This window comes from Giraffa tippelskirchi, chromosome 6 (assembly GCF_054371585.1).
Source record: "Giraffa tippelskirchi isolate mGirTip1 chromosome 6, T2T-mGirTip1v1.2.pri, whole genome shotgun sequence".
NCBI classification, from domain to species: domain Eukaryota; kingdom Metazoa; phylum Chordata; class Mammalia; order Artiodactyla; family Giraffidae; genus Giraffa; species Giraffa tippelskirchi.
The window spans coordinates 152,410,217-152,425,715 of NC_137280.1; the positions used below are offsets into that span (position 1 = coordinate 152,410,217).

Consider the following 15,499-nt stretch of genomic DNA (forward strand, 5'->3'; position numbering starts at 1 on the left):
CCTTTTTTGGTTTAACCATTCACCCCTTGAAGAACATCTGGGTTGTTTTTAGTTTTAGCTATTACAAATGAAGCTGCTATGAATATTCATGTATAGGTTTTGTGTGACTATAATGTTCATTTCTCTGGGATAAATGCCATAGAGTGCAGTTGCTAGATTATATGGTAATTGTGCATTAAGTTTCATAAGAAACTGCCAGACTCTTTTCTAGAGAGGTTGTACCATTTTACATTCCTCTCAAGAAGGTATGAATGAACCAGTTTCTCTACATTCTTGCCAGCACTTGGTGCTGTCAGTATTTTTAATTTTAGCCATTTTGATATTTCATCATTGTTTTAATTTGCATTTTCTAACGGCTAATAATGGTAAACATCTTTTCATGTGCTTGTTTGCATCTTCAGCAAAATGTCTGCTCATGCCTTCAGATCAGTTTTTAATTAGGTTCTTTGGGGTTTTTTTAGCTTTGAGATTTGAGTTCTTTCTAGACTCCTCTCACTTTATTCTTTTCTTTCAAAATTTTAGCTACCCTAGATGCTGTGACCTTCATATGCATTTTCAAATAAACACTGTGTCTTAAAAACTTTACTGAGATTTCCATTGGAATTCCATTAAATCAGTCAATTTGGGGAGAATTGACATCTTTACTATATTGACTCCTCCAGTCCATAAACACAGTATTTCTCACTACTCTTTAGATTTTCTTTGAATTCTTAAATCAACATTTTGAAATCTTCAACATGTAAGTCCTGTATATGTTTCATTAGATTTATGCCTACATATTTCATTTTCATTGGAGATATTTTAAATGTAATTGTGGTTTTTAACTTGGGTTTCCATGTATTCATTGTTAGTGTATACAAATGTAATTGATTTTCCTCTGTTCTTATATCTGTAATGTTGCTGAACTCACTATTAGTCCTTGGGACTTTTTTATGGATTCCATGGGATTTTCTACATAGGCAGTTATGTCAGTTGTTTATTTCCAATTTATATGCCTTTTATTTCCTTTTCCTGCCTTCTTGCTCTGGCTAGACTTTCCAATGCTATGTTGAATATGATAGTAAGAAAGAACATTCTTTCGTGTTCTTGACCTTGGGGTGAAAGCTTTCAGTTTTTCACCATTAAGGACAATGTTAACTATATGTTTTTTGTAAATGCTTTTTTATAAAGTTGAGGAAACTACCCTCTCTTCCTAGTTTTTGAGAGATTTTATGATAAATGGGTATTGGAATACTGTTTTTTAAATAGACTTCAAACAGCTATATCAGAATCCAAAACCTGGACACTGACACCTTTGTCATGGCTGGGTTTTGCCTCCCTCTAAGGCAGCAGTTGCCTCAGCCATTGAGCACTGGATGCAAAGAGCCTATTATCTTGTCATACATGCCACACTTCATCAGGGTCAGCAAGTCACTCCTCTGCCTGTTCTTTTCTCCATTCTGTTTCTTTTTTCCTCTGAAGTTGGCACCTTGTTAACTCTTCTTTAAGCCTTCACTGTGGTTAACTTAAGCAATATTCATGTCTTTAGCAGAATGCAAGGTTAGGGATATCTGAACTATCGAATAGAGATGATAAGGCTAATGTTGAAACTATTTTTTTTTAATTTGAATATATTGCCTGTAGAGACATTAAATAGAATTTACCATCTCAGTCACATCTATAGATCACTCAAAGCAGCTTTTGTGTGAATAATGGGCTATGCTCCAGGACCCAGTGCCTCAGACCTGTCATAGGCAGGGCCTGGTCGCAGATACGCCCTGCTTCGGACACTGTTGTTAATATCACCAGCTGTGTAGCTGTCTTTTCTGCAGATCTGAGTCTAGTCTGGGAGACAGCCAAAAGGTCTGGTAGAATATGTTCTCTGAAGCGCACCAAATTTGGTCTGTGGCTGTAGGACAGTTATTTCTGCAGCTTCTTTGAGGGAAGGCCAGCCAGGGACCAGGCAGGAGGCCTGCCCAACCCCTCCAACCCTCCACCCCTGTTCAAGCCATGCTGGCTGTCTTCTCCCAGAGCCTCAGGAGCCAGGATGGGGAAGGTAGCCCTTGGAGTCACTCTGGAAGCTCTCATGGAGCCTTGCAGCTCCTCTCTAGACTGAGACAGAGTTGTCTGAGGAGCCTAAGCCTTGGCTTCATTCCAGATGCTTCTCCTAGCAAAGCTACCTGGATGTGGGTAATACCAGGAGTGGGTATTAGCATCTCCAAGGGCCACCCTACCATTCTCGCAGGTACATAGAAGAAACTCTAGACCAATGTCATCAGCAACTTTATTTCTTGGTAAATATCAATTATTCTTTTCTAATAAATTGATGAAGATGAACACAAAGGATTTGGACTGGAGGATATTGGTCAGTCCGCAGCCAAGCAATATAATATGTGCTTTGATGACGTGGAAATTAACAGTCAGAAAGATTCATCATGAAACCCCCCTGACACAGGACCTCTCTTTTAATCCCCTATTTGGTATGTTCTTTTCAGGTCTTTAAGTTCCTAAGTTTCCTGTGCATTACAATTTTTCTTTTCTATACATTTTCTCTCTTTTAAATGTATAAAAAAATGAGTTAGTATCATCACATGTTCTTTTTTAACAAATGAAATTTAAGTACATCTCCATACTTTGAAAATCATATCACTTCATGATAGTCTGGCAGAGATATCGTACCTGCCACTATAGAAGAGAATTAGCAACTTTCGGTAACTTACCACCTTATCAAACCATAGGTGTATTTTCATGACATGCTAAGTTATTTGTTTCCTTCTAGACAAAAGCTCTAATGGACAAGCTTCAGAAGACTGTTTCGTCCGAAGGAAGATTTAAAAATCTCAGAGAAACCCTTAAAAAGTATGTCTATTTTGTTAAATTATTCATAGTTCAGAAGTATATTTATGTAATTTTTATAGTATACAAATAGTGGCCTACCTCATACTTTGCTTTAAAAAGAAAAACAAGTGGGACACAACTTCCATCATCCAGGTGTTTTTCTGATTTTCCTTTTCATTTGGAATGCCATGCATACAGTAAGTGTCTTATGGATATACTCGTGGTATGCAGAGCATTCCAAATAAGAAGAAAATGTCACCATTGTAAATCTTTTACATGTTTTACTATAAAAAGTTTCTTTATTTGGTATTTCCTAATCTAAACACAGTGATTTCCTGTGATTCTTTATTTGAATATTCCAGTCCCTATTGCTTTTGTTTTTTATTTTCGGCTTTTTATTGCTGGATCATTTTCTCGTTCTCCAGACACACAGAGAGAGGTGGGCGTGGAGAACAGAGTATATCCTCCTGAAATTTGTTTTCTTACGACCTGCCACATGTACTTCACTTACTATGGAAAATTTTGTCCTGTGATGTCATGACTGAAAGAAAGATTTAAAGTAACAACAACAATAGTATAAGAACTATTTACTGAAGATTGACTAAATGATAGACTCTATGCTAAGTGCTTGATGTGTTTTATTTAAGCCTCACAGCAAAATAGAGATAAAAGTTTCACTGTCTCCATTTTACAGACAAGGAAACTGCAGTTCAGAGAGTTTGCCCACCACCACTTAGTAAGTAGGCAAGCGGGGACTCAGACTCAGTTCCCCCTGGATTAAAAGGCTGTGTTCTCAACCTCTAGACTCTGAGAACGCACCTTCCAGACAAAGAAGGTCTCACTTTAGTGTGCAGGTGTGATATTAAGTCTATACCTTCTAAAACATTTAAATACTAACTAAAACAGAAAACAACTGTTACAAGTTTTAATCACATTTATTTTTCCACCCACTTCTTCAAGGTTGAATGTTTGCACTTTAATGAGGTGAGGGCATGGGGTTTTCCTACATGCTTTTATATCTCTTCACAGTGTGGCCAGTTGACAAGCACTGCAGGCAAATGCTACAAGCAAGTGCCATTAGCAAATGTTTTGTATTTGTCTATAAGACATCCTGTTGTTTGAAGTACCCTTGTCTCAAACACATAGTAAAGCATGAGCTGTAATTTTGTATCATACTCTATTGTAAGACATGATTAAACCTCTGCATATCATGGGCATGCTTCTGAACATGGAATTAAAAGACTTTTTTTCTCCAGGAGGGGAGTGGCACAGCTGCTTCCTGTTGAAACTGGGGAGGTAGGTGGACAGCTGTGTGAATGAGCCTGCAAACAGTGCTTCTTGGTCTTTCAGTTGTAACCCCCCTGCTGTTCCTTATCTGGGGATGTACCTGACAGACCTGGCGTTTATTGAAGAAGGAACACCAAACTTTACTGAGGAAGGCCTCGTCAATTTCTCCAAGATGAGAATGGTGGGTAGGAGTTTCATGTAATCAGCCTGTCTCGGTGACCTCAGTGGCTTATAGAGAAGAGGTGATGACATGGAAGAGTAACCGTTTGCTTTTTCATCTTGACCTTTTTATCCGACACTGGATCTGATACCTGATGTTGGCTGATTCAGGAGATTTTCACAGTCCTCTTTCAGCTGGCAGTGTAGACAAAGAGGATGGGGAATAAAGCACCGGGGATGGCTTTCTGAGACTGAGCAGTGCTAGACAGATGCTAAAGGCTTCTTGCTGGACAGCTGGGTTCTGAGCACTAAGTTAGAAGTGAGGAGCCCATGGACACTAGCGCTCCATGCTCGCCACCTGAGGATACCCCGTGCCAGCTGTTTCCCTGATTGGGAATTCAGTATCTTCTTGCTGTTGGCGTTTCTTGTGGCTCATTGAAGGCAAAAAAGCCCTAGGGCTAGGTCATGATGGAGCAGGGCTCCAGATACCTCATTGGATGGACTAAGGGACTGACTGCTCTGGGACAGGCTCCCAGAAAACTGTGCTGCCACACAGGGCGATGCTTATGCTTGCTTCTGCTGTTTCTCCATCAGATATCACACATCATCAGAGAGATACGCCAGTTCCAGCAGACTTCCTACCGGATTGATCATCAGCCAAAGGTAAGGTTGTCAGGGAATTTGAAGAAGAAAAAAGTGGAAGTTAATTCATTGGAAACAGCAGTAGAGTAGATTAATAATACCAAAAGGTAACTCCAAGAAAATACCAAAAAGACAAACCTTTGGTAACCCTGATTAAGAAAAACAAGAAAGAAAGCAAAAAGAATATCAATTCATTATCAAATTCTATTTGATATCCCGTATTTCTTGTGAAGCTGTCCACACCACCACCCCCACCCCTGGTCCAAGCTGCCAATATCTGGTACCTGGTATACTGAATACAAATCCATTCTACAAATGTACAGCCAAACAGGACTCTCTGAAACACACAGTGGGACTTGTTTGCCCCTTGCATAAAATATTTTATTGGCTTATCTTTGCTCTTAGGCTAAGGAAAGAAAAAATTTTGATATGTCCTAGAAATCTTGCATTATGTGGTCCCTACTCATCTTTCAAGATTCATCTCGTGTCTTTATCCCCTTCTTCTCTCCATCCCAACAATAACTGATGTTTATTACCTTTTTCTTTCTTCCTTTTCTTCCTTTCCTTTCCTCTTTTCTTCCTTTCATTTTTTCATTTTGTAATAGATGTTATTTTTTAGAATCATTTTAGCTTTACAGAAAAATTGAGATGGTAAGAAAGAAGATTCCCATTTAACACACAGCTCATCATCCCTGTTATTTCATGGAACTTGACATACTTATTATGAAACTCATAAGGAAGCTTTGATAGGCAAAAAACAATGATAAGAACTTTTTGAAAAATAAGAAGAGTAAGGGAGAGCCTTCCCTATTCCCTACCAGATACAGACACTAACACTGCAGTGAATAGCAGAGGACTGACTATCTTGGCAGAGGACTACAAACTCAGTGGAGTAGGATAAAGTCCAGATGCAGATTTTGTCTGTATGAAAATTTAATATGGGATAAAGGAGACATTTTAAGAAAATGATAGAAACTGACCATTGGGTAAATGAAATGGGGATTTTGGCTCTCCATCTTATACTATTCAAAAAATAAATTCCAGATGAATTCACTACTTTATTATAAAAAGAAACATTACATTATTTTAATAAAATAATACAGGGCAAAATATTCATGACTTTTGGATTTGAAAGACCTTCTTAAACACAGAATGCAAAAGCTATAGAAGATGAGGTTGATAAAGTTTGCTGAATCAAAATCGAAAGCTTCTATTTGACAAAGGGCAATTGTTTAAAAAGTCAGAGTACAAGCAGTAGAGTAGGAGACAATGTTTGTAACATAAAAAACAAAGATACAGAATAAAATTATCCCTATAAATTAAAAAAGTATTCCTATAAATCTATAAGACAAATCATAAACAACTCAATATTGACAAAGCTATAAACAGGTGATTCACAGAAGAAGAAACAAAAATGTCCAATACATATTTGGAGAATGCTCAACTTCATTAATAAGAAAAATACAAATTACAAAGCATCATTGTCAGCTATCAGACAAATTTTTAAAACATTGTTAACAGCAAACGTTAGTTAGGATATGGGATAACAGATACTCTCATGTACTATAGGCATAACAGTTTTGGAGGTTATTTTATTTTATTTTTTTAATTAAAAATTGATATACCAAGTAACCAGAATTCTCATCCATTGCTGGTAAGAGTAACATGGTACAACCTCTTTGGAAAAGTGTGTCCTTTGGAGATTTCTGAAAATGTTAAATATGCATATTTAACTTAAATACCTTATGACCCAGGTATTTATCCAAGGGGGAAGTGAAAACATGCTCATAAAAAGTCTCGCATAAAATGTTTATAGAATTTCTTAATAATAGCCAAAAATTGGAAACAGCCCAGGTGTCCATAAATAGATGAATGGATAAACAAATTGTGATGTATCTATACAGTGGACCCACTACTCAGCAGTAGAAGATGACAGCCCGTGAAAAACACCACAACATAGATGAATCTCAGCACATTATGCGGAGTAAAAGAAACCAGACACGGAAGAGTCCATACTGTGTGATTCCACTTACATGAAGTTCTAGAGCAGAAAGAACTAACACACCCGGTGATAGAAATCAGAGCAGCGATTGCTTCTGGCAGTAGGTTGATTAGGAAGCTGCATGAGGGAACTTTCTGGGGTGATGAAATTATTTTTTAGCATGCTACATATGTAGCTTGGTTGTTGTTGTTTAGTTGCTAAGTCGTGTCCAACTCTTTGCAACCTCGTGGACTGTAGCCCTCCAGGCTCCTCCATCCATGGGATTTCCCAAGGAAAAATACTGGAGTCGGTTGCCATTTCCTTCTCCAGATACATAAGTTACATGGGTATTTACTTTTGTCAAAACTAATCAAAGTGTTAATTTTATGTATGTCTGCTATATCTCGGAAAAAATAAAGAGATATTTTTATGGAGATAACCCCTGTTCTAACATGTTCATTTCAGCGTCCTTTCCTTTCCTTTAATTTCCGGTGTGGAACCATTCACATGTGAGCACTAGGGAGTATGCTAACGAGGACTTGACTGTAACTTTGTGTCATAGTGAAATATTGATGGCAACCCATCAATATGAGATCATTAAATAAACTCTGATATGTCACACTAGTAATACACAGCAGTGAGAGCTCTTTGTATGACACGAGGAGCACTCCACAACTTCTAGTCTGATGAAAGCAGAATAAAATATACCCTTGTGATACCATGTATTAGAGGGAAAATGATTTCTGTAAGTATCTGGTAACGTCTGGAAAGATACTGAAAAATATCTGGGAGAATACAAGCCAACTAATAACACTGGTGCTTCTTGAGGGCAGTGCCTAGGGTAGGGAGTTAAGAGGGGACCAGAGATTTCTTTTATACTGTAAGAATATATTCCTAATGTTTTTTAGTTACATAAAGTATTTCAGTGCTTGGGAGAAAATGTTGAATTGTGTCAGGCTCCATTCAGAAAAATGTACGTCTGGTGTTGTGAAGGAACTCAAAGCGGGGATATCCCTTTCTTCTCCAGGTCACTCAGTACTTGCTTGACAAAGCCCTCATCATAGATGAAGATACGCTGTATGAGCTGTCACTAAAAATTGAACCTCGGCTCCCTGCTTGACGATCCGACCTTGCCCCGAGTCCGTGGAATTTTCATGGAAAGCAGAGCGGACGGAACTGTGCATGCCATGCCTCCCACAGTGCTGAGAGGACCGGGGGTTGGAGACAGAGCCAGTCTCCTTTGCGCCCCAAAGATGACGGAGCCAAACCAGAATTCTGTCTCCAGCCAGGGAAGCCCAGCTGGTTGGGATCAAGGACAGATGCTTCAGACTTGGGTGGGAAGCTGAAGAGAGTGGTGTTTGGTAAAGCTGAGGGCGTATTTGCATGAGGGAGTATAAGCTGGGAGGTGCTGGTAGCCATTGTAATGAAGCAGGTAAGAAGGGGAATTTCAAATTCTGCCCTGTGTTCTGTTAAGAACTCAGGGACACAGGTCCATGGAAAAGGCTTGTGATGTTTCGCTAGCACCTAACTGGCCTGGGGCACCTCCCAGTTTTCTCCTAGGACTTAACTGCTTCTGTTACATTTCCTTTGTTACAGGCTTCCAGAAGAGCCGAGGCTGTCTCTGTAGGGATGGGCCGACACATAAGCGATTTCAGTCCTCAGCATGTGCATGGTTCTCAGTGCATCTTAAATATTTATACTGGAGGAATGGCATGTTCTGAAACTGCTCTTTCAGTTTTTAGGCAACAGGACAGGGAAGATGTGTTGAAAGTCAGATGGATTTGTATGTAACATTTCCATAATTTAAAACTCAATAGCTGTGCCCCCAAAGAGTCCAGCCGTCGGGGGACGTGGGGGACTTCTTCCTGAGGCTGTGCAGTTCAGGAAGTCGATGCCATTGGAGAGGCAGGTGCAGGCTTTGCGAAAAGATGCCCACGTGCCTCACGAACAAAACTGTGGAATACAACAGAAGGCCACCGAGGGGAAGAGTGGTTTCAATGCTAAGTGAAAAGATAGACTTAAAAATCATCTCTGCGCCTTCCTGTGCTTGTTTTCATTCCCCCCACTCCCTTGGTTATGTGGGAATCCGTTCTGATTTACACAAACCATGTTTAGGCTCACTATGAACATTACTTGTATTTTTTTAAAGTTGTCTAGTGCAGCGGCCCCCAACCTTTTTGGCATCAGGGACCGGTTTCATGGAAGACAATTTTTCCACAGACTGGGGTGGGGGAAGAGGAGTTGGTTTCAGAATGATTACATGCATTACATTTATTGTGCATTTTATTTCTATTGTTATTACATCAGCCCCACCAAAGATCATCAGGCATTAGACCCTGGAGGCTGGGGACCCCTGATTTAGTGGGATTTTCTTTTTAAAAACCCCCCTTCCATGTGCTATTAGTAGACAGTTCTTCTCCAGTCATCTTTGTTTTTAAATTTTGAGACATTTCTGAGTGAAAACATTGTTAAGTATATGGGAAACGGGCCCAACCACTCACGAGCTCTTGTGTCAGAAAACCAAATGCAGGGGTTCATCCTCCTACCCTAGGCTGGGAAAGTGACTGTGATTTCCCCAGGATTGTTGGTTGTTGAAGAAATAGGGCTATCTCATGTTTACCTCCCTCTTCTCTTCTCAGGGAGACCTCTGCTTTCAAAGAAGAGAAAAGATATAGTTATTGTTACCTGAGCTTATTGCATCTGGCATTATTTCTTAGAGGCATGAAGCATATCAATGCTGACATTGAAAAAAATTGATCTGTTTGGCTGCTTTCTCTATTTCTCTCTTTGCACTTTAATTATGGTGTTAGTTATGTTGTTAGAGGTGACAGCTGACTAATAAATTCAACTTGCTGGCTCATAAGACCCAGTGGAATTGATAATGTCCCACAGAGGTGGAGAATGTACATTTTTCCTGCATGGTAAGGGCCATCTCTGTACATAACTATATAGTGAAATATAAAGTAAGTAAAAGAAAATATTTATAATATTTGAAGACCATTCCAAAAATATTTTCAATAGCTCATATTAGCCAACAGGATAGCACTAAACTCAAGGAGGGTGACTTGATTTTTCTTAAAAAATGCTTAATTTTTCTTTCTTTTTTTTTTTAAAGTTGCTTGTTTTTTCTTTTTAGTTTCAAATAAAAAGTTGATGCATCTTGATGCATGATAAGAAGCATGAGTTCTTTGGATCCTAACAATGAATAACTTATCATTTTTTTCTCAGTGTTCAGAAACCAAGTTTGAACTAATATATATCAGTTGCACCAAGCACCTCAAAGTCTTGGAAAAGAATAAGAAAGTAAAGGTTAACTTTCTTGGTGCAAAGACACAGTTTTGAAAGTGAACAAAAACCAGGACAGATCAGTGAAAAGACCACACACACAGCAGTTTCAGGCAGAACAACACGTGGAAATGTTGATATATCAGACTCTGGCCTTAGAGTCTCCGGAGTCTTCCAGAAGAGGGAGGGTGTGGTTCTGTGCGCACTGTCCCTGGAAGTTTGGACCCTTAATTCTCTGACCCAGTGGTTCCAGAGGCACTGCAGCCATTCTTATTAGAGAAAAATAGGAACAAGAGGAACTTCCAAATGCTCCTTCCCTTTTGGTGTACATGTTTTCCTCAGCTAGTGACAAAGCCGGCAGGCCTATTTCCTGCAGAATGTTGGGAGAGCTCCCCCTAGCGGTCAACTGTGGGCACTGTCCGTCGTCTCTGCTGACCTGTTTTTTTTGCGAGTTACACACCCCTCCTGCTTCCCAGAGTCTGAAAGCCTTGAGGGAGCTACAAGAGAGAATTCCACCTCCAAAGGAGTTGGTTTTGATGACCTGCACCATTTCTGGGGCAGCTGGGAGAGGAAAGCGCATTTTTAAAAAGCTCAATTTGGTCACATTTAAAAGCCCCAAGAGCAATTTGTGGTTTCCTTTTGATTGTTTAAAGCACCCATCCTCTTCTGCCTTGCAAGCTCTGTGTGATGGTTGGAATGAGTGCTCCTGGCTGGGTCTGCTTGTATTCCATTACATGAGACCCATTTCTATGAGTAGATGGGAGGTCAGCCTCTAACAGCCAAATAGGGAACACTTGTATTCTTGCAAAATTAACCTAGAAAATCAGAAGTAAAATCCAATTTCATGCTTTCAGATGAATACTCACATTTTGTACAGTCAATGAAATTATCTTGAAGATTTTAGGGGATATCTTTGGTTATTAACTCAGACATCCAGTTTTGCTACAGGGACAAGTCTCTTATTTAAGGCAATATATTATGTGACTGATTCAGGCATGAAGTAGAATGTTGTCAATTTCCCTTAGTGTTTCTCTGAAGGAGTTTAAAGAGGGAAATTCAAACCTACTGTTGCAGTATTTTCAACTGACTCTCACACCAAGTCCCTATTACTGTTTGTTAGATTTCAGTACAGATGTTGAATAACTTGGCGAAGAAAAATCCATGACGTTCCAGTTTGGAGTGTGTGTGATAATGGACCCACACTGCTTTTTTTCTTACAGTGTTGTAACAGACAGGAACTTGGGTCAGCAATGATTGGATCGTTTTCAAATTCTTAACTAAAAAGAGTAATGCAATAAGGGGGTTGTTCCCGATAGAATTAAGTTTTATTTTAAAATAAAGGATTTCATTTAGCTTTTCTTTTCAAAGGTTGATCTTATTCCCTCTGGAGGGAGAAAAAAAAAAAAAAACTTTCCCTTCATTTTAAACCATAAGATTTTTTTAAAACCAGCCTGTGAAGTTTATTATTTTTACTGCTATTGAAATGGTATAAAAGATAATATTTATGGCTAAACAATAGAGCTATGCTAATGTCCACAGCCAGAAGGAATAAGTGAATAAGATTCATTTTCACTTCAGAATGACAACAGATTGTAGCTTTAAATAATAACTTGATTACCACTATGTGAATCCTGGTAATAAGACTTGAATCAATGAAATCTAATCAGAGTGTCATTTCTTGGTATCTGTTAGTGACTAAAAACTAAGGCAGGGAGGAACTAAAGTAGAAAACAACCATCTTGTTGTAGGTATAAATACATGAAAGATCAGAAAATTATTCATCTTGGCTACCATACCACATGATGTTAACATTAGGGTTGATTTGATTGTATTTGATTGCATTTGCTCAAGAAAAATAATAGTTCTACTAAATGATGTTGAACCACTGTCTTGTTGCTGCTACTGCTAAGTCGCTTCAGTCGTGTCCGACTCTATGCGACTCCATAGACAGCAGCCCACCAGGCTCCCCCGTCCCTGGGATTCTCCAGGCAAGAATACTGGAGTGGGTTGCCATTTCCTTCTCCATTGCGTCAAAGTGAAAAGTGAAAGTGAAGTCGCTCAGTCGTGTCTGACTCTTAGCGACCCCATGGACTGCAGCCTACCAGGCTCCTCTGTCCATGGGAGTTTCCAGGCAAAAGTACTGTCTTGTTACACCACCATTAATTTTTCTCTGGAAAGGCAGTTGTGAAAGAGCACTGGACTAGGCATCCTAGCCCTAGGCTCAGATCTACCCAGCTAAAGCTGGGAAACCTTAGGCCAGTGCTGAAAGCTCTCTGATCCTCAGTTTCCTCATCTGTGAAATGGAGTTAATAGTGATTCCTGTGCTGCCTACCTCACAGGACTGTCATGAGGACAAAGTGGATCCGACTGCAAAATGCTGTCCAAATGTGAGGTAATTTGATTACCATCCTCATCTCTCTTTTGCAGAGGATTTAAGTGTCTTTGTTTGTTATTTGTGTGTGTGATGGACAAACCCATGTATTACTTGGAGAAGTATATTGTTTGTGTCCAGTTACTTTGCAAACCTGCTGACATCTGTGACTCCGACAGAGGGGTTTATGCTGTGGCCTAACACTTGTCAGGTGAGGTGTGGGTTATGCCTGTATGCAAATTAAACTTTGCCTTTCTGAAATTCTCCAAAATCTCCTTAGTCTCTTCATTTGATTCTTTCAGCATTTTTCTATATTGTCTTCTTCATAGCTGTGGACTCCTTCAGATATTCTTTTACTTCTAAAGTTCAGAGAGGAAAAGATTTAGAAGAAGCCAAGTTGCAGGTACTAAAATATCAGAGAATTTGAAGGACCTCGGGCTTCCTAGGTGGCACTAATGGTGAAGAACCCCCTTGCCCATGCAGGAGACTCAAGAGACTCAAGTTCGATCCCTGGGTTGGGAAGATCCCCTGAAGGAGGAAATGGCAACTGACTCCAGGATTCTTGCTTGAAAAATTCCATGCACAGAGGAACTTGGGCTAAAGCTTGGACAGTGGGCCAAAGTCCATGAGGTCTCAAAGAGTTGGACACAACTGAGTATGCATGCAAAGATGATATTAAAGGTCTTCTAGCCCTACTGTCTTTCCAAGGTTTACAGCTTTCCTATGCTATCACCAGCCCAGGTTTGATTACCTCCAGGAACACAGAACTCATTACTCTCCAAACAGCTCTGTTTACCCAATGGCAGCTCATGAACAGGCTGTGGAGAGAAGAGCTACTGAGGTTAGAGGTGGAGGTCTGAGGCTGTGTTCCTCATCTAAAATGAAAGCCTCATATCTGCCCCTAGAATTACTGCAGTGGCTCCATGGAATAATATATATGAAAATACTTCACTTTTGTCTAGTAGATGAAGTTTTCCTAATGTTTAGAGCTGAAGGAAACATGATGCAGCTGTTGAGTCCAAGAGAAAACTGAGAAAAGGGAGAAAGTGGGTCCCTTCTATCTCACTGGCTTCCTTTTCCACTTCTGAAATGAGCAATCAGCCTGGTAGGGATTTGGGAACCCAGGTTCCTTTCATTTTGTTACTTGGCCATTCCTCATGGCATTGACCTTGCCTGCTGGTCAAATCTGGGTCCTGTTATTAATATATCCAGGCTCTAGCCCGATTCAGGAACAGAAAAGAGAATAAGCCCACAACAGGAGATTTCCTTTATAGCAAGTGATAGGGCACTTACACACTTCACTTCTGTTTCCATCCCTATGACATGAGCCAGCCATGTGAACACCTAGCCACTAGGTATGGAGACAGCCCCTGAACTTTGAAGGGGATCGGTGAAGATGAGAAGGGAGTGTGTGGTCTATGACAGAGATCATAATTTGAAGAATTTTCAGAAATCTGGGGTTTCTGTTGAGTCATCTATGGAGGTGGCCACTTCATCACCCCACCTTTATCATAAGTGTGAGGATAACTAGGCCCTCAAAAGAAGGGTGCCACACATTTTTCTCAAAAATAGCCCAACTTCTTTTCTGACCTTACTAATATAAAATTACACTGTATAAGATGAGGAGTTGAGGTAAGGCATGACTGAGTGTCATTACATGCGTGCATGCTAAGTTGCTTTAGTCGTGTCCGACTCTTTGTGACCCCATGGACTGCAGCCCAGCAGGCTCCTCTGTCCGTGGGATTCTCCAGGCAAGAATACTGTAGTGGGTTGCCATGCCCTCCTCCGGGGATCTTCCCAACATTGGGATTGAACCCACGTCTCCTGAGTCTCCTGTATTGCAGGTGGTTTCTCTACTGCTGAGCCACCTCGGAAGCCCATGGGGTAGGTGGGTGGAGGCTAAAAGTCCACTAGTAAGGAATTGGAAAAAAAAGAGCGGTTTCTCATTGTAACCACCATCTTTTCAATTCTCTATCTCCATGCTTTTCAAAAGCCTCACCGTTCTCTGGGTCTGGGATCTGCGCTATTTCAGGCTCACTGGATTTATTTTACCTGGTGCTTGAACTGCCATGAAACAGTTTGGTCAGCCCCACAGACCTCTAGCTTACTGCCTGTTCTGTCAGGGGAGCAGGAGGGACTATGGTCCGTTAGGACAAAATGTGCAGACTGGGAGCTCTAACTCTTTACAGGATCATGCAATCAGTTTGGTGGGTCCCAACCTGCAATTGTTCAGTGAGATAACACAGGAGAACCTAGAAAATATCTGAGTATATCATATCACATGCAAAAAGGGTAAGTATCACTTGTACACTAGGTTATAATGATAGCATATATGTTAACTAAGACCAATACACAGTAAAGTGCTTGAATCTTAACTGTACAGCTTGAGGAATTTTTACACGAGTGTACACTAATACAACTACCCCTAAATCAAGAACCGTTCCAGCCCCAGAAGGCCCTCTCAGGCACTCGCCCAGTCAGTAACCCCATGCAAAGGTAAAATATTTGCTTTTGCTTTGGGTCATATTTGAAAGAGGTGGAGGGTCTGAAAGAGAACCACTCTAGGTGGGAGGTTATTTCTGGGCTCCATGCCCTGCTCCATCATCCCCCTCCTCGCATGGCTTGGGTCCTGAGAAGGAAGGGAAAGGAATCAGCTGGTGATGTGCACCTGGACATAGAAGCTGGGTACGTGACCATCACCAAAGGCCTGGGCAGCTCCCTCTGAAATGCAGGCTGTGCTCCAAAGTCCTGGTGGGTCAATGCTATTTACAGTCAACCTTTCCGGTTTGCAGTTGATGTTCCAAGGAGGGCTATTTTTAAGCAGGGTGATGGCCTGCAGGACCTTCAGGTAGTAAATTAAGCTGGTGTGGATACGAAGTGCATGGTCTAGCAATCTACTTCAGATGACCTGATCTAGAAGAGAAGGGTGATTGCCCCTGAATCCAGCCCCTAGATAA

The 15,499-nt window shown here is 40.4% G+C and overlaps 1 protein-coding gene across 10 annotated transcripts in view; it reads left to right on the forward strand.

Moving 5' to 3' along the window:
- The window catches only part of RASGRF2 (Ras protein specific guanine nucleotide releasing factor 2), a 240,322-nt gene extending 230,768 nt beyond the window's left edge, over positions 1 to 9,554 (forward strand). For 7 of the 10 annotated variants that reach the window (XM_081503811.1, XM_081503812.1, XM_081503815.1 and 4 more), the window contains 4 exons: positions 2,759 to 2,838; positions 4,168 to 4,285; positions 4,858 to 4,926; positions 7,914 to 9,554. In XM_081503811.1, the coding sequence (XP_081359937.1) occupies positions 2,759 to 2,838; positions 4,168 to 4,285; positions 4,858 to 4,926; positions 7,914 to 8,006 (360 nt within the window). In that variant the 3' untranslated portion in view covers positions 8,007 to 9,554. Of the gene's footprint in view, positions 1 to 2,758; positions 2,839 to 4,167; positions 4,286 to 4,857; positions 4,927 to 6,809; positions 7,326 to 7,913 lie in introns of those variants that run through there. The other 3 variants (XM_081503813.1, XM_081503814.1, XM_081503816.1) reach the window with 1 other exon arrangement.
- Positions 9,555 to 15,499: the final 5,945 nt, after the last annotated feature.